A 26,239-nucleotide genomic window follows, 5' to 3' on the forward strand; every position below is an offset into this window, starting at 1 on the left:
TCTTTTGGATTTAAACTTGTGCTGAGGTTATCTTAACCCGATTCAACAACCACTTTATCGTATCTTATTTAAATATTCCTTATCACTTAAAATAAAAATAAAAAATTTAAAAGAATGCTATATACTTAAAATAAAAAAAATTATTAAAAGAAATTTCTCAATTTACAATTGTAGTCACAACTTCAACACTTAAAATCCCTTCCCTAAACCGGATCGTCACCATTCCTATGCCCAATGCTATATATATGCATGAAAGTCAAGAGTGATTATGAAGAAATAAAAACTTATGTGTGGTTTAGTAAATATTTATTCAATTAAACGTGTTAGATACATATGAAGATACAGATTTTGAAATCATTTGTTACTTATCAATGCTAAGTACTTAAAATAAAAAAAAATATATTAAATTTTTTTTTCTTAATTTTCAATTGTCATCACAAATTTAAAACTTAAAAATCAACTCTTAGAATTTTTATTTTTGATTAAGTAATTCTATCATGAGAGCCCACTTATCCCACTTATGACAAAAGTTTACATATTTTTCAAGATATGTAAAAAGTTAAATTAGTCCATTAATAAAATTTTCAATTCCTTAGTCAGATAAGAGAACTTACCATGAGAGGACTCTCATCATAAACACTATTCTTTTTTTATGTTACCAAATACCAACTTAAATATTGTTCTTTTAGCAATCCTAAATTTACAAATTATGAATGGTAGACGTATGGCCCCAATGGTTAAAGGATCTCTAACGACGCCGAAAATTCGGAGTTCGACTTTAATTGCATAAAAAAAAAAAAATCAGATTTAGATGATATGTATGGTTTGCGGATAAAAATATTGCATGACCTTTTATGCCACTGGTAAGGTTGAAAATTGGGTATTAATTAAAAGTTGCAAAAAACAATCACAAAATTATTTTCCATCAAGAATCCAGCAGTCAGATGGACTAAGAAAGGGGAGAGAAAAAAAATAAATATAAAAATAAAAAGTTAAAAAGTATTAGAATTTCAACTGATAAATCCAATAATATATATATTTATATATAATATCTTAGTAGTATTTGAGATTTGATATGACAAATTCTTTCCATTCAAAAAGCCTAAAGGCATGTCTGACCCGGGGTAAAAATGGAATTCTAAACCAACCCCCATTTCCGACCGGTCAGCAATAAACCCCTTCGTTATTAAACTGACCAAACACCAGTTGTATTAGACAGCAAGCAAAGCCGTTGGCTAAATACAGCAAGCCGAATCTTAAGGCTTTCGCCTTCAATGGCTGTTTCTCTCTCTAACAATTTCTCTCTGTACCTTCCTCCCCTCTCTGCCTCCGCCTCAAAGCCCTCCAAAACCCTGCAATTGAAAACCCTAGCTCTTCCATCCAACCAACACAACCGCTCTCGTGTTTTCAGCAAACCCATTGTAGAATTTTCTCTCTCTAATTCTTCTCCAATCAAGAATAACAACAACAGGCGTTCCTTTGGATCGTCTCTTACAGTCAACTATACGCCCCATGTATGCTTCTCTCTTTTGCACCAAAGTTCATTAATCGATTGGATTTCATTTTCTTTTTCTTTTTTCTGAATTGTTGCTTTGTTTTTACCTTGTTGTGTACTTTGGATTTTTCTTGAAGTTTGGTTGATTTATAATTCGCTTAACTTATTGTATTTTCTCTTGGACATTAATAATGTTATGTTGGAAAAGGAAGCAGAGACTATAAATATTTGCCACTTTTTTTAGTCGCAATTTAGATTGAAGGATTTCAAATGAATAATTAGGTACAATTATTTGAGAATTATAGTTTATATTTAGATTTAAATTATTGTTTTTGCAACTTTGTTGATGATGATAAGTGCCTGTTATAATACCTGCCATAAAGCTTCAGGTATTGTAGTTTGATGAATCGGCCATTTGCAGTGCTAATAAGATTAGTCAGTGTCTGAAAGATGTATTGCACAGATCATTTTGTGCCTCAGTACTTTGTAATTTTGAATTGACATGTCTCTTGTGCAAAGTCATTATAATCTTTAAAAAATCAACTAAATTGATGATCATTAGAGCCAAATTTTAGTGAGTTTGGGCACAAGTTTGAAATGCTTGGCTTACTGAAGAGTTAAAATAAACTCAGTGATCGGTGCCTTGAGAATGGAAATTATTCCAGAGTTAACTTTGTCCCCAATTAAACTTATCAGGATGATTTTCCCCCCCTCAAATCGGTCATTAGATGAGGCAATTTAGTCACAAATTTTTTTGATATGTGTATCATGACTAAATTATAGCTTAAATTTTTTGGATAAATACAAAATGGATTATTTTCCAAAATTTGGTTTAAAGAATGATATTCAGGGAAATTTTGGAATTTTCAACCTAATGCACCCTTCATTGTTGTCCATAAATATGATTCAGCTGAAACTAGGATATGGAACTCTGAAATTGTTGGGACCTTCCAAAAATTTGGACTGAGCGAATTGAACTATGAATATTGCCTAAGATTGATAAATGGGGGAAATTTTATGCATTTATGCCTTTAATGAGAATTCCTAGATCATAATCATATTTCATTTTCTAGAACTATCTCTATACTATCCCATTGGAACTTTTAACTATACCTTCTCTATAATTTTTTTTTTTTTTTTTGAAAATGTAAGAAAGTGTTAACAGAAAATGTCACATAATTATGTTTTGAGGTACATCATAAGTTTATAATAGTATAGTTCTGGCTACATGTGTATGTTTCTTTTGGTTGATATGTACGTAATATGTATATATTATAAAGTAATGGTGGAGTTTCAGTTCCTTGTAAACAAATGGATATCTTTTAATGCTGTAACACCAATAACTCCAAGATCCAATTGATACTTCCATTATGATAGTCAAATCACCTTCACTATGATTTGATTAATTGTAATGGAGGCTTCTTATAAGTTAACTCTCAAGAGGGGGGGCATTCTCTCAAGCATTCAAGAAGGGCTCACTATCAGATGTATTATCAACGAATCTTTTGCCTATATGAGTTGATCTTGGTTATGTTCAGTAACTTAAGAATTAATAATAAATCCAATACAACTAATAAATTAAATATTTTAACCGTCATCAAAATTCTCTAAGAATAATAAAAATTTAAAATCTTTGAATTATATTGAACTGGGTTGAAATATGCAAATCAATTAATCTTTTTAGATGCTAGCTATTGAAAAGGAAAGAATTCATAGCTTCAATAGTGATTGCCATGAAACAATGACTGATACTCACATTTCAGTTATTCAGTACTATTTCATATTTTCTTTTACATAGACATGGGATACAATTATATAAGTGCATATATATATGGTGAGACCGGAAGAACTTAGGCTGTTATGGAAACACTTGTATGATTGTAAGTGTCAAAACTAAAACATCGAAATACATGTTCCACTGACATGTATGACATGCAAAGCATTGATAGGTATAGTTTCCTGGCTCCTGCGTTAATTTGTGTTTTCCAATGGATATTATTACTTGTGTATTTTTGGATTGCATATCCTAGGGATGTAAGATTTGCATACCGTTGATTTGAGAAACAGTGGTCATTAACATGGAAGCATGACCATGTCTTCTTTGCTAGCTTCAAAACTATACAAAATTTGTTTATGGGGCTTCTGATATTTGACAATAAAAAGATTCTTTTGTTAGATAATGCATTTCAGTCATTAGACAAACAAAAATCCTTGTATGTGATTGTATTACTTAAGGGCATATATCAACTTGCCTATCGGCTGATGTATCCTGTTTGCAATGTTCTTTTTTGAAGCCTTCTTTCTTGGATTGAGTGATGGAGCTAGGAATTTATTAGCCGGGGTTTGGGGGGGAGGTAAAATTTTCTTTTCCAGCTAACATGACAACTGATAGTGCAACTAACCCAAAAATAGAAGTGCTGAATGGTGCAATAATCAAGATTCAAATAGTGTGTCATTATTTGCAAAAAAATAAAATTATAAATAAATAAAAAAAATGAAATTCAGAAACATAAACACAAGGACACGTTCATAAAATTGAATTAATAAATTTAAAGAACCACCAAAGGCTGTAGCCTAGCGGTATCTCCTCTACCTTTTTAAGTGGAAGCTCGGGGTTCAAGTCCCATTAGGGACTAAAGTGAGATCTTGAGACTAGAAAAAAAGAATTGAATAAGAGGAAGAGGAAAAAAAAATTAAAGAGAGAGAAAAAAGGTTATTGCATATAAATCATACACGAGTGCAAGAAGAAGAAATTTTAAGAAGATAGAGAGAGAGGGGGGAAAAAATGAAGAAGAAAATAAAAATAAAAGAATAACGAGAGACCTTTGAGGGGAAAAAAGTTAGGGTTTGATTGATGAAGGGGGATGCAACATTTTTTTGAAGGAATCAAAGAAATCTGAAGAAGAAAGGAAGAACTAGAGACATAAGCCCAGCTCAAGGGGGCAGCTTCCCTCTCAGCTTAATGTGGCTCCACCCTGTTGGAATTCTCAATTTATTTGAAACAATTATATCTTCTTATTACTTTTGGATTCTAATCTTTCCTTCTTGACAACTGAAAAGTTAGGGTTTGATTGATGAAGGGGAATGCAACATTTTTTTGAAGGAATCAAAGAAATCTGAAGAAGAAAGGAAGAACTAGAGACATATAGCCCAGCTCAAGGGGGCAGCTACCCTCTCAGCTTAATGTGGCTCCACCCTGTTGGAATTCTCAATTTATTTGAAACAATTCTATCTTCTTCTTTACTTTTGGACTCTAATCTTTCCATCCTTCCTTACAACTGAACTATCATATTTTCTGCAAAGAAAATTCTCACAAAACTGAAAATTAACTTTTGAATATTTTCATTTACATCCTTAGTTATTGATTCTCTATAACCGTGTTATAAACTAATTTTGCTAGAGTAATGATGAAGTTGAGACTCGTCTGAATGATGTAAAGATTGAAAGCGAAGGAGATGAGAAACATTCATCCAGTTTGATAGCCCTCATGAAAGTTTACAAGGAGGCTATTGTATATGGAGATATAAAGACTATAACTGATGTTGAGGCTATGATATGTGTGGTAGAAAATGAGAAAAAAGAGTTGTTCCAGAAAGTTTCAGCTTTAAAATCAGCGATAAAATCTGAGAAGGAAAAATATATTCGCTTGCAAGCAGATTTTGATAATTTTAGGAAAAGATCGGAGAAGGAGAGACTTACAGCAAGGAGTGATGCCCAGGGAGAATTGATTGAGAGTCTTTTGCCAATGGTGGACAATTTTGAGAGAGCCAAACAACAAATGAATCTAGAAACAGATAAGGAAAAAACAATTCATGCAAGTTACCAGGGTATATACAAGCAATTTGTGGAAATCATGAGGAGCTTGAATGTGGCCGCCGTAGCAACAGTTGGAAAGCCATTTGATCCATTGGTAAGTCAAAATTGTTGGAAATTGCTGATAATTTGTGTTCTTTTCTCTTCTTTTTTGTTGTTGTTGTTGTTGGTTCTTTTTTTTTTTTTTTTGCGTTTGGGGGGGGGGGGGGGGGGGGGGGTGTTGTTGTTCTCATGCTTCTTGCTGGTTAAGGAGACTGCAGTGAAAAGCTACAAGGGATAATACCAAAGAGAATTATGTTCATGTTCATACCTGCCTTGGTTTTGATTTAGCATCTAACAGGAAATTTTTCTCCATTCCTGTACATTAATGATCACGAGACATTTCAGGCTTTGTTATTTCTTCATAGGAGAGTTGGAGATGCCAACAGTGTTAGTATTAAATTTGTCTAGAAGTTATAAATTAGATATAGTTTAGGAAGCTGAGATATTGAGTGACACCACCTAGAAATTTAATTCTGAATGTTGTTTCTTCTGCATGCTTGTTCTTAAGACAAGCATTCAGCTGAAGGGTGCCTACCATTATCATCAGCCCTGAAACAGCAGTTTGTACAATCTCCCTGGAGGAAATGTAGAAAAGTCCATCCTTGAAGAATCAGAGCTTAACGTCATCTAAGATATCTGTAAGATGGTGGAGAAGTTTCTCCAATCTATTCCTTGATGTTCAATTCATTCACCTTTGATTGAATTTTTGGGCTGTTCGACCTTCATTTGCACTCCCACCACATTCCATTTGTGCGAAAGTAGTAGTTAGTACTCTACCATAAAGTATAACCCTGTCTTGGACACCCCAATCTGCTTGTAGTTCAATGCTACAAATATTTTAGAGGGGCTGTGCTTTATCAATAAGGGATAGTATAATTTGTGAGCCTAATGAATGCTCCTGCAGATGAAGGATGACGAGCAATTTGTAATTAGTGTGTACTTTGAATTCATATTTATTAGATAAAAAAGGCATGCTATATTATGCACCTTCTTATGCCATCTTTTATTTTGGGTTTCTTCTTCTTTTGGTTACAGCTGCATGAGGCCATTGCTCGTGAGGAGTCGCAAGAGTTCAAGGAGGGGATAATTGTTAAAGAATTTCGTCGCGGGTTTTCTCTAGGAGGGCGACTACTGAGACCAGCAACAGTTAAAGTTTCTGTAGGCCCAGGTAAAAAGGGGACCTCTGCAGCCACTGAGGTGTCCACCGAACAACCTGCAACAGCTGCTGGAGTAGATGAACGATAACTCATTGAACTGCAGGGGCTTAATTTTTTTTCTTTGTTCAAGTGAGTAATTCTACTCCAATTGGTCATTCATGAAGCTTTTGTGTTTACAATTTTTCCTTCCTTTTTCCCCTTTACTGCCTAGCAAATGCCCTGGTCCATACAATGTACCTTTTATTTTACATTGAGGTACTTCTTCCTTTAACAGAAGGCAAAGGAACTTTAGCATGTTGTCTTACAATTATCTTGTGTTGATACATTGGTTTTATAATGGAGGCTTCACTATGCTACTCATTTTTTGTTGTTGTGTGCAAGTGAATGTTACAATTTGCTACTGGCAATTCTCTGAAAGTTATTATCACTAACATAACAAGTAGCATGTTGTCTTACCTTCTTCTTCCTCTTCTCACCCTTGCGGGGTGTCACAAAGGACTTTGGGGCTGAAAAAGGGTGCGGTGTCTTCTGTTTCAAAATGTTTGTCCCTGGTTTTTGAAAGGGAGCCGGTGCCTGATTGTGAGAAATGACATGGTGGAGGCAGTGGCAAAGAGTCGGGATCTTCTCGGTTGTGTGATGTTAGCAGTGAAGGAATTACTGTGCGTGGGCCGGGATGTGAAGATCAAGATTGATGATGTTTTAGCTGCTGTGCTTTTGAACGATTTGCGGGCTCATCTTGTCTTGAAGGGTTCTCATAATCAGCAGAATGATCTTTTGGCTGATGAGGTGTTTGGGACCCCCCTTTCTAGCTGCTCTCCATGTCATCTGTTGAGAATGGGGATGATGGGTCGTGTTCCTCTCTTCATGGGGATTTGGGTATGGTTTTGTGGAACGGATGTGAATCTGATATTGAATTGCTTAACCCTTTGGCTGTTGTTCGACTGGATGGGAATTTTGTGGAACGGAATGGTTTTGATGCAGAGATGGCTGATTTGGAGGATGATTGGGTGAGCGAAAAGGGAGTTGAGGTTGGTTCCCTTTTGGGAGTTTCTTTTGAGGGTCGGTTGGAGGAGGCGACAAGTTTATTCCTTGATGTGCTTAATGCTCAGTTTGCTGATAGAATGGGAAGTAGGGGGAGTATCCCAGTGGAGAGAGAGGAGACAGGGGTTTCGACCCCCTCAACTTTCGTCACTTATGAAAGGAGGAGGAAGGGGTCTAGGGAGAAGGCTAGTGGAAGGAGGGGTGAGATTGCCAACTCTACTGAGGAGACAGTTGATCATCTTCTGTTGCACTGCAGTATGGCCAGAGACTGCTGGGTTTTGATGTTCGGTTGGTTTGGAGTTCCATGGGTTATGCCTTGTTCCACTAGAGGGTTGATTGAGGCTTGGAGAGGCTTCTCAGTTGGGACTCTCATTCGAGATGCCTAGAAGGCTACTCCTCTTTGTATTTGGTGGTGCATTTGGCTGGAGAGAAATCGGAGATATTTTGATGGAAAGGAGAAGCCTGTCACTTTGCTTAAGTTCTCTATTATTTCCACTCTTTTTTGTTGGGTTTCAGGGAGAGATTATAGATCTTTAGAGGAGATTGTTTCTTTTTTGGCCTCTTTGAAGGCTTGAGGCTTTTTTTTGGCCTTTGTGTCTCTTTGGGATCCGCTCCCCTTTTGAGCATTTTTTTATAAAATTTTTACTTATAAAAAAAGAAAAGAAAAAAAGATTACCAACTCTACTGTTTCCCTATGAAGCTACAAATTCTTTCATGGAATGTCCGGGGTCTCAACGATCCGGCTAGAAGAAAAGTGGTGAAATTGGTGGTTTGGAAAGCGGGTGGTCATGTTGTGTGTTTGCAAGAAACCAAGATTGCTTCAATGACGGATGTGATTGTTCGAAGTTTGTGGGGAGGGAGATTTGTGGAGTGGTTTGCTTTGGATGCGATTGGCTCTTCGGGTGGTATCCTGATTATGTGGGATAATCGGTGAATCTCTTTGTTGGACTCCCAGGTTGGGCTTTTCTCAGCATCCTGTGTTCTTTCTATGGTGGAGGATGGTTTTCGTTGGGTTTTTTATGGTGTCTATGGCCCTTCGGAGGATTGTGTTTGTCATTTGCTCTGGGAGGAGTTGGGGGAGATTCGTAGGCGATGGTCGCTGCCTTGGTGTATCGGGGGGGATTTCAATGTTGTGTGTTCCCCTTTTGAGAGGTTGACAGGGGGTAGGTGGACAGCTGACATGATGTCTTTCTCGGAGTTTATTGATGCTTTTTGTTTGTTTGATTTGCCTTTGGTGGGTGGACCTTTCACTTGGTCCAGTGGTCGGTTTCCTCCTACTCTCTCTCGACTTGATAGATTCCTGTTGTTGAGTGATTGGGAGGAGAAGTTTTCTGATGTTGTCTAGGCCACATTGGCTCGCCTTTTGTCTGATCATGTTCCGTTGATGTTGGACTTTGGTGGGCTACGTATCAGAAGATCCCCTTTTAGATTTGAGAATATGTGGCTTCGGGCTGAGGGTTTTCTGGAGCGAGTCCGATCCTGGTGGGCAGGGTATGGAGTGGTCGGCACTCCTAGTCATTCTCTGGCAAGCAAGCTGCGTTTTTTGAAGAAGATCTTAAAATTTTGGAACAAAGAGGTTTTTGGTAATCTGGCCTGGAGGAAGAATCGGGTTCTATCTGAGATTGCTGATTTTGATAAGATGGAGAGTCAGGGTCTTTTGACAGTTCCATTAAAGCGTAGGAGGGCGGAGTGTCAGGCAGAGTTCGCTGAGATCGCTGTCATGGAGGAGATTTCATGGAGACAGAAGTCTAGAGCTTTGTGGCTCAAAAAAGGCGACAATAACACAAATTTTTTTCATAGACTTGCCAATGCTCATAGAAGGGGCAATCACATTGGGAGGATTTGGGTGGATGGGGTGATGTTCAGCAAGTAGGAGGAGATTTGTAAGGGTTTTTCTGATTACTTTTCGAAGTTGTTCACTGAACCAGCTGGTTGGTGTCCTTTGCTTGATGGGCTTCACTTTGACTCTATTTCGGGTGAGGAGTTGGAAGAGCCATTTTCAGAAGAGGAAGTCTTTTCTGCTTTGAAGAGCTATAATGGGGATAAAGCCCCTGGTCCTGATGGTTATTCTATGAGATTCCTCTTGGAGTGTTGGGAGGTGGTTCGTGAGGAGGTGATGGGCTCATTTCACGCCTTCCATGTTCAGGGCTCTTTTGAGAAAAGTTTAAATGCCACTTTTATTGCTCTTATTCCGAAGAAGGGTGAGGCAATGGATGTTTAGGGATTTTCGCCCTATTAGTCTGGTGGGATGTTTTTACAAGTTGATTGCGAAAGTCTTGGCCTCTAAATTGAGGAAGGTTATGGATGGCGTCATTTTTGACTCTCAGAATGCCTTTGTGGGAGGTCGTCAAATTTTGGATTCAGTTCTTATTGCTAGTGAATGTGTGGATTCCCGTTTGAGTAGTGGCGTTCCGGGTGTTATATGTAAGTTGGATATTGAGAAGGCGTATGACCATGTGAGTTGGAGTTTCCTTCTCTACTTATTTGGAGAGGATGGGGTTTGGTGGGCGTTGGAGGAGATGGATTCTTTTCTGCATATCTAGCGCTCGGTTCTCTGTCCTTGTGAATGGAGATCCGATAGGTTTTTTCTCTAGCTCGAGGGGCTTGAGACAAGGGGATCCGCTCTCTCCTTTCTTGTTCCTTTTTGTGATGGAGGCTCTTAGTAGATTGCTGAAGAGGGCTGTGGAGTTGGGTTTTTTGAGAGGTTTTCGCGTGGGCAAGGATGTTGCTAATCAACTGGAGATTTCTCATTTGATGTTTGCGGATGATACTTTAGTGTTTTGTGATGCGGAGGCATCCCAGTTGAGATATTTGAGATGCGTTTGATTTGGGTCCAAGTTATTTCTGGTCTTAAGGTGAATGTTGGCAAGAGCCTTCTTGTGCCTGTTGGGGATGTTCCTGAGATTGAGATGTTTGCTCAGATTCTTGGATGTTGCACTGGTTCTTTTCCAATTTTTTACTTAGGGTTGCCTTTGGGATCCCCTTCGAGATGTGTGGGGAGTTGGGATCCGGTTGTGGATAGATTCGAGAGGAGGTTGGCGGGTTGGAAAAAGTAGTACCTTTCCAAGGAGGGTCGGGTTACTTTGATTAAGAGCACCCTCTTTAGCCTCCCCACTTATTTCATCTCTCTCTTTCATATTCATTCTTCAGTGACTGAGAGAATTGAGAGATTGCAGTGTAACTTTCTTGGGGGGGGGGGGGGGGGGGGGGGAGAGGAGAGGAGTTTAAGTATCATCTGGTTTGGTGGGAGCATGTGTGTCGTCCAATTCGGAGTGGAGGCTTAGGGTTAAGGAGATTGTTGCCTTTCAATGAAGCTCTCCTTGGTAAATGGCTCTGGAGGTTTGGGATTGAGAGGCATTGACTTTGGAGGAGAGTTATCGCGAGCAAGTTTGGGGAGAGCAGTGGTGGGTGGTGCTCTTTTGAGATTCGTGGTCCTAGGGGGGTGGGGGTTTGGACTTATATTTGGAGGGGTTAGGATGATTTCATCAAGCATGTTCGTTTTCGGATCAAAGATGGTAGGAGGATCAGTTTTTGGAAAGATCTTTGGTGTGGGGAGCTTCCTCTATCTCTCGCTTTCCCACGGCTCTATAGGATTGCTTCTCACCGACAGGCCATGGTGGTTGACGTTATCACCTTGATAACGGGAGACTGCCTTGGGATGTTCAGTTTAGGAGGCACTTTCAGGATTGGGAGATTCAGGATGTTTCTCGTTTTTTGGAGGTTCTTTATAGCCAGGTGATCACTGATAGGGGGTCGGATTGTTGGTTCTGGGATCCTAACTCACAGGGTCATTTCGAGGTTAAGTCTTTTTTCAGGTGCCTTTCGGTTATTCCCGGAGACCCTTTCCCCTGGAAGTCTATTTGGCGTTCTAAGGCTCCCCTCAAGGTTGCCTTCTTTGCTTGGACTTCCGTCTTGGGTAAGATTTTAACCTAGGATAATTTGAGGAGGAATCGGGTGGTGATCAATCATTGTTATATGTGCTTGTGTGATGAGGAGACAGTTGATCACCTTCTTCTACATTGCAGTATGGCCAGAGACTGTTGGGATTTGATGCTTGGATTATTTGGGGTCCATTGGGTTATGCCTTGTTCCTCTAGAGGGTTGATCGAGGCTTGGAGAGGTGTCTCTGTTGGGGCTCTCATTCAGAATGCTTGGAGGGCTACGTCTATTTGTATTTGGTGGTGTATGTGGCTCGAGAGAAATAGGATATATTTCGATGGAAAAAAGAAACCTATTTCTATGCTTAAGTTCTCTATCATTTCCACTCTTTTTTGTTGGGTCTCAGGGAGAGATTATAGATCTACGGAGGAGATTATTGTATTTTTGGCCTCTTTGAAGGTCTAAGGCGCCCTTTGGCCCTTGTGTTTCTTTGGGTTCCGCTCCCCTTTTGAGCGTTTTCAATAAAATCTTACTTATCAAAAAAAAAAAAAAAAAAAAAAAAAAATTGTATTCTTTGCATTGCCATTCTTATTTGAATATATTTCTTTGCTTGTGCATTTCTTTCTAATTTTTTATTGCCTGAACTTGAATCATCTCGTGTGATGTAGCTCCATTTTGCCCTTGTTTTCCATCTTATAAAACATGGTCATCCATCACATATCACATGCAACCTGAGTATCATTGGCAATTTAATAACAAGCTTATCCTATCAGTCTTAAAAAGAGTGCACCCTATAAATATCCTTTCATATGCTTCTCTGGAAGAGTCTTGGCCTGAATATAGATGTCCCTAAAATTGTGATGAAGGTGCACAAACAAATAAAAGTAAAAGTAAATAGTGATTGGAAGTTAAATAATTTTTCTTTTTTTATATGTTTAGATTTAGAGAGGTAGACTTTGAATGCAAAGAGAAGAACAATAGATCGAAAGGTAAAAACGGTTTAGCAGACTGATCTTTTGACCAGCAATTCTTCCATTTGCATGCTTCATCTCCAACTTAGAAGTGGAATCCAGTAAAAAAGAAAAGAAATAAGTGGAAGCAAGTAGAGCTTTATTTCTTAAGAAAAAATGACATTAATTGCTTTCCTTAAAAGGCAGTGTAGTGTAGAAAATATTAGTAAACTTGATATCTATTATTCTTTAATAAATTTTTCTTTCAAGCCCTTCCACTGTTTGCTTTAAATGTGGTTTTAAGTTTCTTAAGTACAATCAAGGCATCATTCATGCTACAAAGGATATACATTGCTCCTTCACAAGGAGATGTTTGTCCTCTCCTCTTATCAAGTTGGCATCCAAAACTGCAAATGGCGAATCATCTAATGCTTCCTTCACCCAACGGTTCAAGGCTCAAGCTGATCTCTCCAGCAAACATGTCATCTGTTGGCTTCTTCCTTGTGAATACTTCTATCAACATGATACCATAACTATAGACATCGCCTTTTGTAGATACTATTCCTTTAGTCCCGTACTCTGTGTATGACATTAACATTTACTGTAAAACCATAGAATGAAGCTAAATTCTAACAGTAAAAAAAGACAACTACAAAATTTAAAAACTAATAGAAAACTTGAACATGAACTGAAATTACAAGCATTGAACTTTACGGTGCCGTATAACCAATTGTTGGACATGTCCTGGTTTGTGCCATAAAATCCCCATCACCCAAGAGTTTGGCAATACCGAAATCAGCAATATGTGCAACCATATTTTCATCGAGCAGGACATTGCTGGGCTTCAAATCACAGTGCAGAATGGGTGTTGTATGACCATGATGTAGATATTCCAAGGCCGATGCAACATCTATCATTATGTTTAACCATTGTAGGACATCTAAACAATAGTTGTGAGAATATAACCACTTCTCAAGGCTCCCATTAGGCCTGTACTCTAGTAACAAGGCTTTGAAATCCATGTTCGTGCAGCTGCTGATGATTTCAGTAAGGTTTCGATGGCGAATATTACGCATTACCTCGCATTCGACATCAAAACTCCTGAATGCTCCTCCTGATTGCAAATTAAAAACCTTTACTGCAATATTTGTCCCATCTGAAAGCGTTCCACCATATACAGAACCAAAACTCCCCTTACCAAGTAGGTTCGATTCATTAAATGCGTTTGTTGCTTGTAGAAGCTGATGGTATGAAATCCTTCTCCATGCAAGAGGCACTGAATCAACTTGGGTAGGTAATCTGGAATTATCTTTCTTGCGCCTTATCAAAACGTATAGAAGGACCAGCACAAGGATTGCTGATGCTACTATAGGGGGGTAAAATATATTTCAATAGATGCACAATTTTGGACTTTGATCGTTGGAGCGTGTCGCACGGCGGGACTAGTAGTCTGAGTACACCACAGAGTGCATCATTAAATATAAATGACTGAGCTGTAAAGTTCGCGAAATATCCTCCTTTAGGAATTTCTCCTTGCAATCTATTGCAGGACACACTCAAATAGTAAAGATACCTTAGTGTTTCTAAGGACTTGGGAATGGCTCCAGACAGATTGTTACCAGATAGATCCAAAAATTCCCAGTGATTGAGGAATATGTCCTTGCAGTTTATTATGCCCCAAGGATAAATTTACTAATGATTGAGCGCTTCCGATGGTGCTGGGGATATCACCTGATAACTGGTTCCATGACAAGTCTAATTGTGTTATGACCTTCAAATTCCCGATATCTAATGGTAGATTACCTCCCAGAGAATTTGTGGATAAATTTAGACCCAATAGGTCATGAAGGCTCCACAAGTTTGAGGGTATGGAAGTCAAGTTGTTGTAGTCTAAGTAGAGTCTTCTTAGAGACTTGAGTTTTCCCAAGCATGTTGGTATCAGGCCATAAAGCTTATTGTTACTCACATACAAGTCTCCCAAGTTGGTTAAATGGCAGAGATCATCGGGGATGGGTCCTTCTAGTCTATTGTGTTCAAGATACAATTGTTCGAGTTCCTGTAACCTTCCGATTGTTGGTGGGATAGGTCCAGTCAACTCGTTGCTATCCATGCTTATGAGTCCCAAGCCACTCAAATTGCTGATTCATCTAGGGATGCTGCCCTTGATTTTGCATCCAAGTGCTTGTAAAACTCGTAAAGAAGTAGCCAAATTCCCAAATGAATCCGGGATTATGCCATTAAATTGATTTCCTACTATACTCACTATTTCCAAATGTCTGAATTGGTCAAAGCAGTGAAATTTTTTAATTCTGGAGTAGAGGATTCCCTTGTCAAATTATTTGCAGCGGCGAAGAGCCGTTGTAGGAATCTTAAACTACGCAGCGTATGTGGTATAGAGCCAGTGAATGAGTTTCCTGAAAAACTTAGGAGTGAATGAGTTTCCTGAAAAACTTAGGAGAGTAGCTTGGGATTTCTCCATTGAGCTTATTGATGCCCAGATAAAGCTCTTCAAGACTGGGAAGCCAAAGCCCATGTCTGAAGGAAGACGGCCTGAGAAGTGATTAAATTGCAGGTCAAGGAGTTTTATCGTTGACACATTGAATATTTTGAATGGAATGAGGCCAGTTAAGCTGTTTACACCGACATAAAATCTCTCAAGATCAAGGTTTCCAATCTGTTCTGGCAATGTACCTACCACAACACGAACACCATTTTATTATTCATTAAGCTTTACCCTGCTGAGATTATATTAAAATAATCAAACACTTGCATTGAAGCGATTTTTGCTCCTCAATTATTAGCTGATGTGGGTCTCTCAATTTTGCCACATCAACACACATAAGGTGTGCCAGTTTGCAAGTAGAGCAAATTGTCGCTCTTCACATAATTGTTCCCTTTTATAAAAGACCGGGTATGCACCCACTCCTCCCCCAAAAAAAAAAATGGAAACCCTAATAAATAGGTCACTATGAATATTTGAGATAGAAAACACTTGAACATTTAACATGCGGTCCTCCAAACCCTTGAGAATCTAATTTTAGGATCTTTTGGTCTTACTTTTGGAAGCTTACATTTTTTTTTTAAAAAAGGCCATAAAGTCAGAACATAACTTGTATACATATCTCATTTTACCTTTTAAAAATTTTTTTTTTTTTCCCCAATTTTTTGGTCTGTTTATCTACATATCTATGTCAAAATTGATCAAATATATTCTTATGTGCACCTAAGGAGTTATCAATTAGTTTTCATTTATAGATAATCTTATCTTGGATTTTGTTTATGTTAAGAATTCTATTGTAAAGAGAAATTTATTGTACTTTAATTTCTATTTTCATATTATTAGATATCCCCTAGTGAATTTCCTTGTCAGCTCCACCCAATGAACCACGGACAATGGTTTATTTTAATATGTGACTTTGTTGACTATGATATTTTAACCACAGGCATGTTACTAGCTTATTTTATAATGGAAGTTATGGGTGCTTAGAAAGTGGATCTAGATGCAAATATCATGTACATGTGCAAGAGATATACATTTACTAATATAAATTAATAAAAGGCAATAAAGTCTTGGAGTTACCTGTCAAGTTGTTATCATAGAGACTTTGAGGGATGTAAGGTTCCCAATTAATTCCTTAGGTATACTACCAGTGAATTTGTTTTCTCGCAATTCTAATACTCGAAGCCCTCTGCATTCCCCTAATTTGGATTGAATTTGACCATTGAGCCTTGTAAGATATGGAATTTGACCACTGAGGTATGGTCTTTTTTTATTTACTACTTTTTAATTTTTTGACCTGGAAATCAGTAGGTGCATTGTTTTATGGAATTTGCAGCCACCAGAAATGTGAACTTGTTGAAATTCAGATTCAGCTGCCAAAGCATACCTCCCCTGTCCAACAACCATCACACACCATGGGCGCGTTCACACAGACACACACACACACACACACACACCTTTTAATAAATGAGCATATTGAAATTGGCTTGGACGTTTGTGTTTTGGTGTACCTGTTAAAGTTGAGATTGGGGTTCGTAAAAAACTACCAAATTGTTTCGAACAATGTATATTTATATGTCAACTTATGCTTTCATGATGTCCTTTAATATGTCTATTTGTTAAGATAAGAGACTTGGGTGGTCTACATGGGATGTTCATGAAGGCCAAGCACATGGCATAGTTGATTTTTGTTTCTTTTTTCTTAGTTTATTTATTTAATAGGATAAGTGATAGCTGCATTATTTGATTGACCGAGTTAGCCTCCACTTCAAATTTTTTTCTTTTTCTTTTCAAATTGATACTTGATATGATTTGTTTTGAAATGTAGGTGCAGAATTTGATAACTATAGCGCTCATTCTGGACGTTAAACCTTTAAATAGTAAAATATTTCATGTTCGATGTTACACATTGCCAAGAGAAATGTTCATCCTCTCTAGGTCAGTGACAATATATATTTTAGTAGAGGCACGTTTTAAGTTCTTAACAATTGTACAGATTGTGTGGTAAATTTGCAAATTGTCATTTTTAGTGGTGAATTCTGTGTCAAGACTGTCTGAACAGGTAGTTTACTTTTGTTTAAGTCATATCTAATTCCCCCATTTATACATGAAATCTGATTAAAACTTTTACAATGGGAAGATAAATAATAGAAGACTGATATTGGCTGTTTTCTCAAAGTTTGGTCTGATGTGTAGACTCTTCTTCTAAAATTTATTTTCAGTAATTAGCATATAACATCATATTAAACAATCATTATGATGAGATTATTTACTACAAGGTTGAGGGATTTGGAAGTAGAGTCCGAAACAATCATCCTGAACAAAAAATTGTTGAGAAAAGTTTGCATATTTTTTACTTGATCTTTAACATGAATGGAAATACAATGAATACGAAACTGGTGGTTTGAATGTGATTATTTATTTATTTTTTTAAAGTGATTTGAATGTGATGCTTAGGTAGTTGCAAATGATATTGCAGGGTTTGGTTTCTCACTTGCTCATGAAGTGGCTAAATTTTCGAAAGGCCACCTTCACTCTAATGTTTTTCTTGAAAATATTGCAGCTACAGATTGTTATCCTTTTGCTCTTTGTAATTTTTTTTCCTTGCCAGTTTTTTATATATTTTTTAAAAATAAACACGGAACTGGTGGATTGGAATTTAGATCGACCATTTATTATTATTTTTCTAGGTAAGTTTATTTACATACATGTCCCTTATGGGTTGAACTTGTGACTTTTGTCTTTTTAGAGGTGAAGGACATACCACTAAGGTCAAGACTTTGGTAATATGATACAATTGAACAATCCAACGGATGTGGCTCTCTATTTTGTTTTTACTCCCCGGGCAAAAATATCATGAATCAAATTTTAAATAGAAAGGAGAAAATGAACAAGTTACCGTCCTCTATTTGGTTCACAATGAATGAAAGAATATATAAATGGCATGAAATATATGTATGAATTGATGGGGTAATGAAATCACTTGTATGAATCCACACCTATAAGATATTGACTTTTTATTTATTTATTAATAAGAAATTCATTTTGAAACTTGAGCTCTCATCATTCACTCCGGGAGATATCGTTACAATTGATGCTCTAGTAGAAAACAATCAACTTGTAATACTCTCAACAAATAATAGAGGTGACAAATTATTTTTGAGATAAAAATATCCCTTACATGTTATTGCTCCACTATGCGTTAATTAATTGTAATTTATGATACTTAAAAGATCCATTTTACTGGGGATGGTTTCCCTTCATTTTGCATTCAAATTCTCCAAACAGCCAAAGAGAAGCAGACAAATTCCCAACTGAAATTTGGAGCGTCATCTAATGGATTTTGTGATAAGTCCAACAATACCAAATCTCTGCAATCTGTCAAATGAATGGATAATTCCTAATGCTGAAAAAAAAAAAGAAAAAAAAAAAATATATATATATATATATCGCTTTGTTTTTTTGATTGGCACACAAGATTTTTGAGACCGTTTGAATCAATGGAATGTTGTTTTTGTTTTTGGAACCAAGTTGCCATCTTTGTTGAATTCAGTGCTGGAAGTGGAACCCTGAATTTGTTCCGGATAGCACATTGAATATAATTAAAATAATTTTTTTTTCTTCAATTAACATGACAAATACTATAATTATTTGCAATATATATAAAAAAATTACAATAAATTTTCTTCTTTTTTATTTATTTATTATTATTATTATTATTATTATTTTATTTTTTAAATAACATCCAAAGTTATAGTTTAGCAATATTTTTTAGTCGGGTTTAACTTCCATTAAGAATAAAAATGGATGCAAAACAACTAGAAATTTTGAGGAAGTAATAAAAAAGAGAAGACAAGAAAAAAAAGAAAAAAACAAAGAAAAAGAAAAAGAAAAAGAAAAATGAGAGGAAGGGGAAACAGTTAGGGTTTGATTAGAGAAGAGGGAATCGAAGAAATTTGAAGATGATGAGTAAAAAGTAAAAAAGAATTGGTCCAGAATGTTTGAGCTTTAAAAGCAGCGATAAATTCTGGGAAGTGATTGAGAGCTTTTTGCCATTGGTGGACAATTTTGAGAGAGCGAGGCAACAAATGAAACTAAAAATTCAACAGTTGGAAAACCATTTGATCCCTTGGTAAGTCAAAATTGTTGAAAATTGCTTATGATTTTGATCTTATTATTATTATTTTTTTCCTGGCAATATATACAATTTTGATCCTGGTTTACCATGCGCATATTAAGGAAACTGCAGCGAGAAGCTATAAGTTGTCGTTGTTTGTGGTAACAATTACTCTACCATCAGCGGTTGGGTGAATCAATGTCACAAATAGTGCTTTATCAGTAATTTGAAATTAGTGCATACTTTTTCATGTTATGTTTGGAAGCACTGCATTGGTGTCTTGGATGTGTCTTGGATTTGACATCGGAGGAAGTTTAGTTCAAAATTTATACTAAATTTTCTCCGATTCTAAATCCGAAGTGCCGATTCAGTGCGGCCAAATGTAGCATCAGTGTTATGTTATGCACCTTCTTATGCCATCTTTTATTTTGGGTTTCTTCTTCTTTTGGTTACAGCTGCATGAGGCCATTGCTCGTTCTGAGTCGCAAGAATTCGAAAGTGGAATAATTGTTAAAGATTTCGTCTAGTTTTTCCTTGGAGGGCGACTACCAGGTAATTCTATTCCAATTGACCAATTATGAAGCTTTTGTGTTTGTAAATTTTCTCTCTTTCTTTGTTTCTCTCTTTGACCTTCCTAGAAGGGTTGGCCTGAATATAGATGGTCCTAAAATTCTGTGGATGGTGCCCATACAAATAAGATTTCATGTTTGGGCCTTAACTCTCAAGTCCTTGGTCAAGGTTTCGAGATTGGTAGAGAGAGAAGAAAGAAAAAAATACAAATAAGTAGTGTGTGTTTCGAAAGGTAAAATGTTTGACAGACGATCTTTCGGCCAAGGATTCTCCCATTTGCATGCTTCATCTCCAACTTAGAAGTGGAATACAGTAAAAAAGGAAAGAAAGTTTTAAATGGAAAGAAGTACAACTTGCTTCCTAAGAAAAACAGACATTGCTTTCCTAAAAAGGCAAGTGTAGTGTATAAAATACTACCAAACTTGATATATGTTATTGTCAATAAATTTACCTTTCAAGCCTATCCACTGTTTGCTACAAATGCGGTTTTAATTTTCTTAAGTACAATCAAGGCATCTTTCATGTTGATCCTTTTCTCAGGTGAATCATTTGAACAATCCATGGCCAATCTCAAGACTGATGATATACATTCCTCCTTCACAAGGAAATGTTTGTCCTCTCTTGCTATCAAATTGGTGTCCAAAACTGCAAATGGAGAATCATCTAATGTTTCCTTCACCCAACGCTTCAAGCTCATATCTCCAGCAAACATGTCATCTGTTGGCTTTTTCCTTGTGAAGACTTCCATCAACATGATACCATAACTGTAGACATCGCCTTTTGTAGATACTATTCCTTCAGTCCCGTATTCTGTGCATGACATTAACATTTACTATAAAATCATAGAATGAAGCTAAATATTAACAGTAAAAAGGACAACTACAAAATTTAAAAAATTAATAAGAAAACTTGAACATGAATTGAAATTAACTTTACCTGGTGCCATATAACCAATTGTTGCCAAAGTCCTGGTTTGTGCCATAAAATCCCCATCGCCCAAGAGTTTGGCTATACCGAAATCAGCAATATGTGCAATCATATTTTCATCGAGCAGGACATTGCTAGGCTTCAAATCACAGTGAAGAATGGGAGTTGAATGACCATGATGTAGATATTCCAAGGCTGATGCCACATCTATCATTATGTTTAACCGTTGTAGGATATCCAAACAATAGTTGTGAGAATATAACCACTTCTCAAGGCTCCCATTAGGCATGTACTTGAGTACCAAGGCTTTGAAATCCATGTTCGTGCAGCTGCTGATGATTTCAGTAATGTTTCGATGGCGAATATTACGCATTACCTCACATTCGACATCAAAACTCTTGAATGCTGCTTCTGATTGCAAATTAAAAACCTTTACTGCAATATTTGTCCCATCTGAAAGCGTTCCACCATAAACAGAACCAAAACTCCCCTTACCAAGTAGGTTCATTTCATTAAATGCATTTGTTGCTTGTAGAAGCTGATGGTATGAAATCCTTCTCCATGCAAGAGGTACTGAATTAACTTGGGTAGGTAATCTGGAATTATCTTTTTTGTGCCTTATCAACACATATAGAAGGGCCAGCACAAGGATTGCTGATGCTACTATAGTGGGTAAAATGTATTTCAATAGAGGCACAATTTTTGACTTTGATGCGTTGGTTTTGCACAGCGGGACTTGTAGTCTGGACACACCACAGAGTGCATCATTATACATAAATGACTGAGCTGTAAAGTTCTTGAAACATCCTCCTGTAGGAATTTCTCCTTGCAATCTATTGAAGGACACATTCAAATAATGAAGATACCTGAGTTTTTCTAAGGACTTGGGAATGTCTCCGGACAGATTGTTACTGGCTAGATCCAAAAATTCCAAGCTTATTAAGTTACTCAGTGATTGAGGAATATGTCCTTGCAGTTTATTATGCCCCAAGGATAAATTTACTAATGATTGAGCGCCTCCAATGGTGCTGGGGATGTCACCTAATAACTAGTTCCATGACAAGTCTAATTGTATCAAGACCTTCAAATTCGCGACATCTAATGGCAGATTACCTCCGAGAGAATTTGTGGATAAATTTAGAGCCCATAGATCTTTAAGGCTCCACAAGTTTGAAGGTATGATGGAAGTCAAGTTGTTGGAGTCTAAGTAGAGTCTTCTTAGGGACTTGAGTTCTCCGAAGCATGTTGGTATCGGTCCATAAAGGTTATTGTTACTTACGTAAATGTCTCCGAGCTTGGTTAACTTGCAGAGATCATTTGGAATGGGTCCTTGTAGTCTATTGTGTTCAAGATACAGTTGTACGAGATTCTTTAACCTTCCTATTGTTGGTGGGATAGGTCCGGTCAACTCGTTGCTATCCATGCTTAGATGTCCTAAGCCACTCAAATTGCCGATTCCATAAGGAATGCTGCCCTTGATTTTTGATCCAAATGCTTGAAAATTTTGAAGAGAAGTAGATAGATTCCCAATTGAATCCGGGAGTATGCCATTAAATTGATTTAATGGTATGCTCAATATTTCCAAATGTCTGCAATTGGTCAAAGAAGTTAAAAATCTTAATTCTGGAGTAGAAGATTCCCTTGTCAAATTATTTTCACCAATGAAGAGCCGTTGTAGTAATGTTAAACTACCAAGGGAATAAGGTATAGAGCCACTGAATGAGTTTCCTGAAAAACTTAGGAGAGTAAGCTTAGAGGCATTGGAGATAGAGCTTGGGATTTCTCCACTGAGCTTATTGATGTGCAGATAAAGCTCTTCAAGACTGGGAAGCCAAAGCCCCATGTCTGAAGGAAGACGGCCTGAGAAGTGATTAGATCCCAGATCAAGGAGTTTTATGGTTGACACATTGAATATTTTGAATGGAATGTGGCCAGTTAAGCTGTTTCCATGGACATAGAGTCTCTCGAGATCAAGGTTTCCAATCTCTTCTGGCAATGTACCTACCACAATGCGAACATCATTGTATTATATTCCTTATGCTTTACCCTGATAAGAGTATTTTAAAATAGTCACACACTTGTCTTGAAGCGATTTTTGCGCCTCAATTGTTAGATGATGTGGGTCTCACAATTTTGCCACGTCAATACGCATGAGGTTACTCTAATATATTAGGGATAATTCTGAAGTTGCATGACCTCATTGACACTGCGGCGGTTTGCAATAGAGAAAATTGTATGCTCTTCACACAATTGTGCGACACATGCAGACTTTTATATACAACCCCACCCCCCCCCCCCCAACACACACACCAAAAAAATACTAAAATAAAAAATAAAGAAAAGGAAAATGAAAAGAAATTAAACCCTAATAAATAGGTTACTATGAATAGTTTGAGATTGAAAACACTTAAAGATTTAATATGTTGTCCTCCTCCTCCAAACCCATAGAAAATGTAATTTTGGGTTCTTCTAGTCCTACTTTTGGTAGCTTACATTTAAGGGATAATTACAGAAACTTGGGCCTAGTTTGGTACGCTGAAATGAAATGAATGGGAATGGAATAGTCATTCCCATTCTCTTGTTTGGTTGCAAATATGAAATGATGTTGGAATGAATTGATAATCACAATTCTAAGTAGTGGTGGTGGAAAGCGATGGTGGCGGAAGGCGGTGAAGGGTGGTGGTGGTAGGGGAAGCGGTGGTTGTGGTGGCTAAGAATTTCATTCCATCCGTTTAAAAGTGGAATGAATTTTCAATCCTTGGAATGGATTTTCATTCCAAGGGAATGGTCATTCCCATTCTAAATGCCATACCAAACAAGGAAATGGTTGGAATGGAATTCATTCCTTTTCTGCGTACCAAACTAGGCCTTGGAGTTTTGGAGGCTAATTTACAAAGTCATGGATTATGTTTTTCACAGTTATGGATTTTTTTGAAAGTTTGAGGTGGACATGGAAAAACATTCTTCATTTGCTCAAATCACTGGCGGATCCGGGGTGGGCTAGTAATTTTTTTTACTATACCTAATTTTAGTCCAGCCAAAAAAAAAAATAAAAAAAATTATTATTACTATTATTAGCCTACCCCATTGATAATTCCTGGATTCACCCTTGGCTTAAACTACCCTTAATATTTTCAGGTTTCACTTTTGTGTATGGAAGTACCACTTTTGTCCATAAAGGTACCACTTTTGTGCATGCATGTACCATTTTGTTGCAAACCAAGTAATTAAAATGGTATGCACAAAAAGTGGTATCTCTGTACAAGAAAGTGGTACCTCTATGCACAAGAGTGGTATCTAAATGCACAAACGTGGTACCTCTATGCTCAAAAGTGGTGCTTACATACATAAAAGTGGTATTTCTATGCACAAGAGTGGTTCCTCTGATCATAAGAGTGGTACTTACATGCACAAAAGTGGCACCTGGAAATAATAAGGGTAGTTCGGGCAAATGAACAATATTTTTCTATGTCAACCTCATACTTCCAGAATCCAAGACTCTGAAAAACACTCCATGACTTCGTAAATCGGCCTCAAAGTCGACGTTTTTCATAGTTATGGATTTATCAGTAAGTCTGAGGTGGACATGGAAAAGGAAAACATCATGAAGTCAGAACATAACTTGTATACCCTCCTTCTCATTTCACCTTTTTTAAATTTTCAATTCCGATTTTTTGGTCTATTTATCTACATATCTATGTCAAAATTGATCAAATATATTGTTATCTGTATCTAAAGAGTTATCAAGTAGTTTTCATTTACAGATAAGCCTATCTTGGATTTTTTATTTTATTTTAATATGTTAAGTTTTATTTTCATATTATTAGTATGATCCCTAATTGAATTTTCCTTGTCGGCCTCACCCCATAGACAGTGGGTTTTTATTTATATATTAGGAAAATTTTGAAGCTATATGACTCTGTAGATGTTGCATGTTACAAAAGTGGATCTAGATGCAAATGTCATGTGGAAGAGATGCATTTACTAATATAAATTGAAGGCAATGAAGTCCCGGAGGTACCTGTCAAGCTGTTATCATAAAGAACTAAAATTCTGAGGGATGTAAGGTTCCCAATTTTCTTAGGTATGCTACCAGTGAATTTGTTTTCTGGCAATGCTAATACTCGAAGCCCTCTGCATTCCCATAATTTGGATGGAATTTGACCACTGAGCCAATTGTTTGTAAGATCTAGCACTTCGAGTACTGGGAGATCATATTGAATGTTCATTGGGAGGCTTCCAGAGAGGTTGTTGTTGGTGAAATCAATTGATCTCAATGAAGAAATATTGAAGATGGAAGATGGAATTGATCCTGTTAGAGAGCCAGTTGTTAAGCGCAATTCTTCCAGACGTTTAAGATTACCCATTTCCGATGGAATTACACCTGCACCATTGTCAGAAGCAAGGCATAAACTTGTTGATGATATAAATACCTTGTATAGGTGATTACAAGTAAACTCAGTATACCCTTGTGATATACTATCACCAAAGAAAAAGAAAAGGATAAAAGCACACTATTCAGCTGGTGTTTTGTATAAATACGATTGAAAAAGCTAGCTATTTAGTTACACATGAAAGTGAACTCGTACCTTTGAGGTTGTTCCGACCAAGATTCAACACCTTTAACATAGTCAGGTTTCCGATTTCTCTAGGTATGCTGCCACTAAAGTTGTTATTGGACATTGATAAATGTTGGAGATCGCTGCACTTGTATAAACCAGATGGAATTTGGCCATGCAGCTGATTAGAAGATAGGAGGAGTCGCTGAAGCAAAGAAAGATGATTGCACATATCTATTGGGAGACTATCAGAAAGGCTATTAGCTGTGAGATCAATTACTCGCAATGAAGACCTGTTAAAGATAGAGGATGGTATGGAACCTGTGAGTTTGTTAAAACTCAAGTCTAATAGTTTCAGGTTGGAAAGGTTGCTGGTCTCTTCTGGAATATTTCCGTGAAGAGAATTGGAGCTTATGCTCAATGTCTCTAGTTTTGAGATTTTGAATATGGATGGTGGAATGGTACCTGTGAAACTGTTATTGGATAGAAACAAGTGTTGAAGTTCTGATAAGATCCCAAACCATGATGGTACCTCTCCACTGAAGTTGTTGTATTGCAAATCGATCTCTTTTAATCGATCCAAACTAGCCAACTCTTCAGGTATATGACCATTGAAACCGTTGTAACTGATGTCAAGAGATGTGAGAAATGAGAGGTTTCCAAGATGTGGAGCAATGGTACCACTGAGACTCATATCAGAGAGATTCAAGGCTGTGACCCTTTGGTTGATGAGGCCACAGGAGACACCGATCCAGTTGCAAACTGAGGTAGTGGTGGACCAATTTTTGGCCAATACATTTTTTGGGTCGGAAGTGAGATGGGCTTTGAAGGCAAGAAGTGCAGATTGATCTGTAGTCAAGTTAGTAGTTATGGTTGTAGCGAGGCAAACAATGAAACAGTTTAACAACACTGCAATGGAAAAAAAGAAGCAATTCTTTGCCATGAAGTTAAGTAGATTTAGCTTATTACTTAATAAGGACTGATTGGTGAGGCATTATATAAGATAGTGAAATCATAATGCATTTGAAAGTGGATAAACCATGGTCTCAAAAGCCAAGCACGTCCAAGGTATGGTCTTTTTTTCTCGACTACGTTTTAATTTTTTAACCTGGAAATCAGAAGGTGCAATGTTTTATGGAATTTGCAGCTACCAGTACTGTCAACTTGTTGAATTCAGACTCGGCTGCCA

The 26,239-nt window shown here is 37.1% G+C and overlaps 3 protein-coding genes and 1 pseudogene across 4 annotated transcripts; 2 read left to right on the forward strand and 2 right to left on the reverse strand.

The window, feature by feature from the left end:
- Positions 1-1,193: 1,193 nt before the first annotated feature.
- Positions 1,194-17,055, forward strand: LOC132274588 (uncharacterized). Of its 2 annotated transcripts, XM_059775902.1 has the most exons (4): positions 1,194-1,514; positions 4,896-5,405; positions 6,386-6,636; positions 16,706-17,055. In XM_059775902.1, the coding sequence occupies exons 1-3, from the start codon at positions 1,275-1,277 to the stop codon at positions 6,593-6,595; spliced, it is 960 nt and encodes a 319-aa protein (XP_059631885.1). In that variant the 5' UTR covers positions 1,194-1,274; the 3' UTR covers positions 6,596-6,636; positions 16,706-17,055. The 2 variants fall into 2 exon arrangements, with proteins under 2 accessions (XP_059631885.1, XP_059631884.1); XM_059775901.1 differs by lacking the exon at positions 16,706-17,055 and having other exon boundaries at positions 6,386-6,867.
- On the forward strand, positions 8,987-9,769 carry LOC132272953 (uncharacterized). The gene is made up of 2 exons (XM_059774013.1): positions 8,987-9,371; positions 9,477-9,769. The coding sequence occupies exons 1-2, from the start codon at positions 8,987-8,989 to the stop codon at positions 9,767-9,769; spliced, it is 678 nt and encodes a 225-aa protein (XP_059629996.1).
- LOC132272955 (receptor kinase-like protein Xa21) lies at positions 13,088-14,487 on the reverse strand. The gene is made up of 2 exons (XM_059774014.1): positions 13,997-14,487; positions 13,088-13,697 (listed from the first exon to the last, which is right to left on the reverse strand). Exons 1-2 carry the CDS (start codon positions 14,485-14,487, stop codon positions 13,088-13,090), a joined length of 1,101 nt encoding a protein of 366 aa, XP_059629997.1.
- Positions 17,056-20,024: 2,969 nt separating the features above from the next.
- Positions 20,025-25,993, reverse strand: LOC132272956 (probable LRR receptor-like serine/threonine-protein kinase At3g47570; annotated as a pseudogene).
- Between the last annotated feature and the right edge of the window lie 246 nt (positions 25,994-26,239).

Source organism: Cornus florida, unplaced genomic scaffold (genome assembly GCF_030987335.1).
Source record: "Cornus florida cultivar Cherokee Brave unplaced genomic scaffold, ASM3098733v1 CherokeeBrave_3.0.0_Hap2_Chr09, whole genome shotgun sequence".
Classification (NCBI taxonomy): Eukaryota; Viridiplantae; Streptophyta; class Magnoliopsida; order Cornales; family Cornaceae; genus Cornus; species Cornus florida.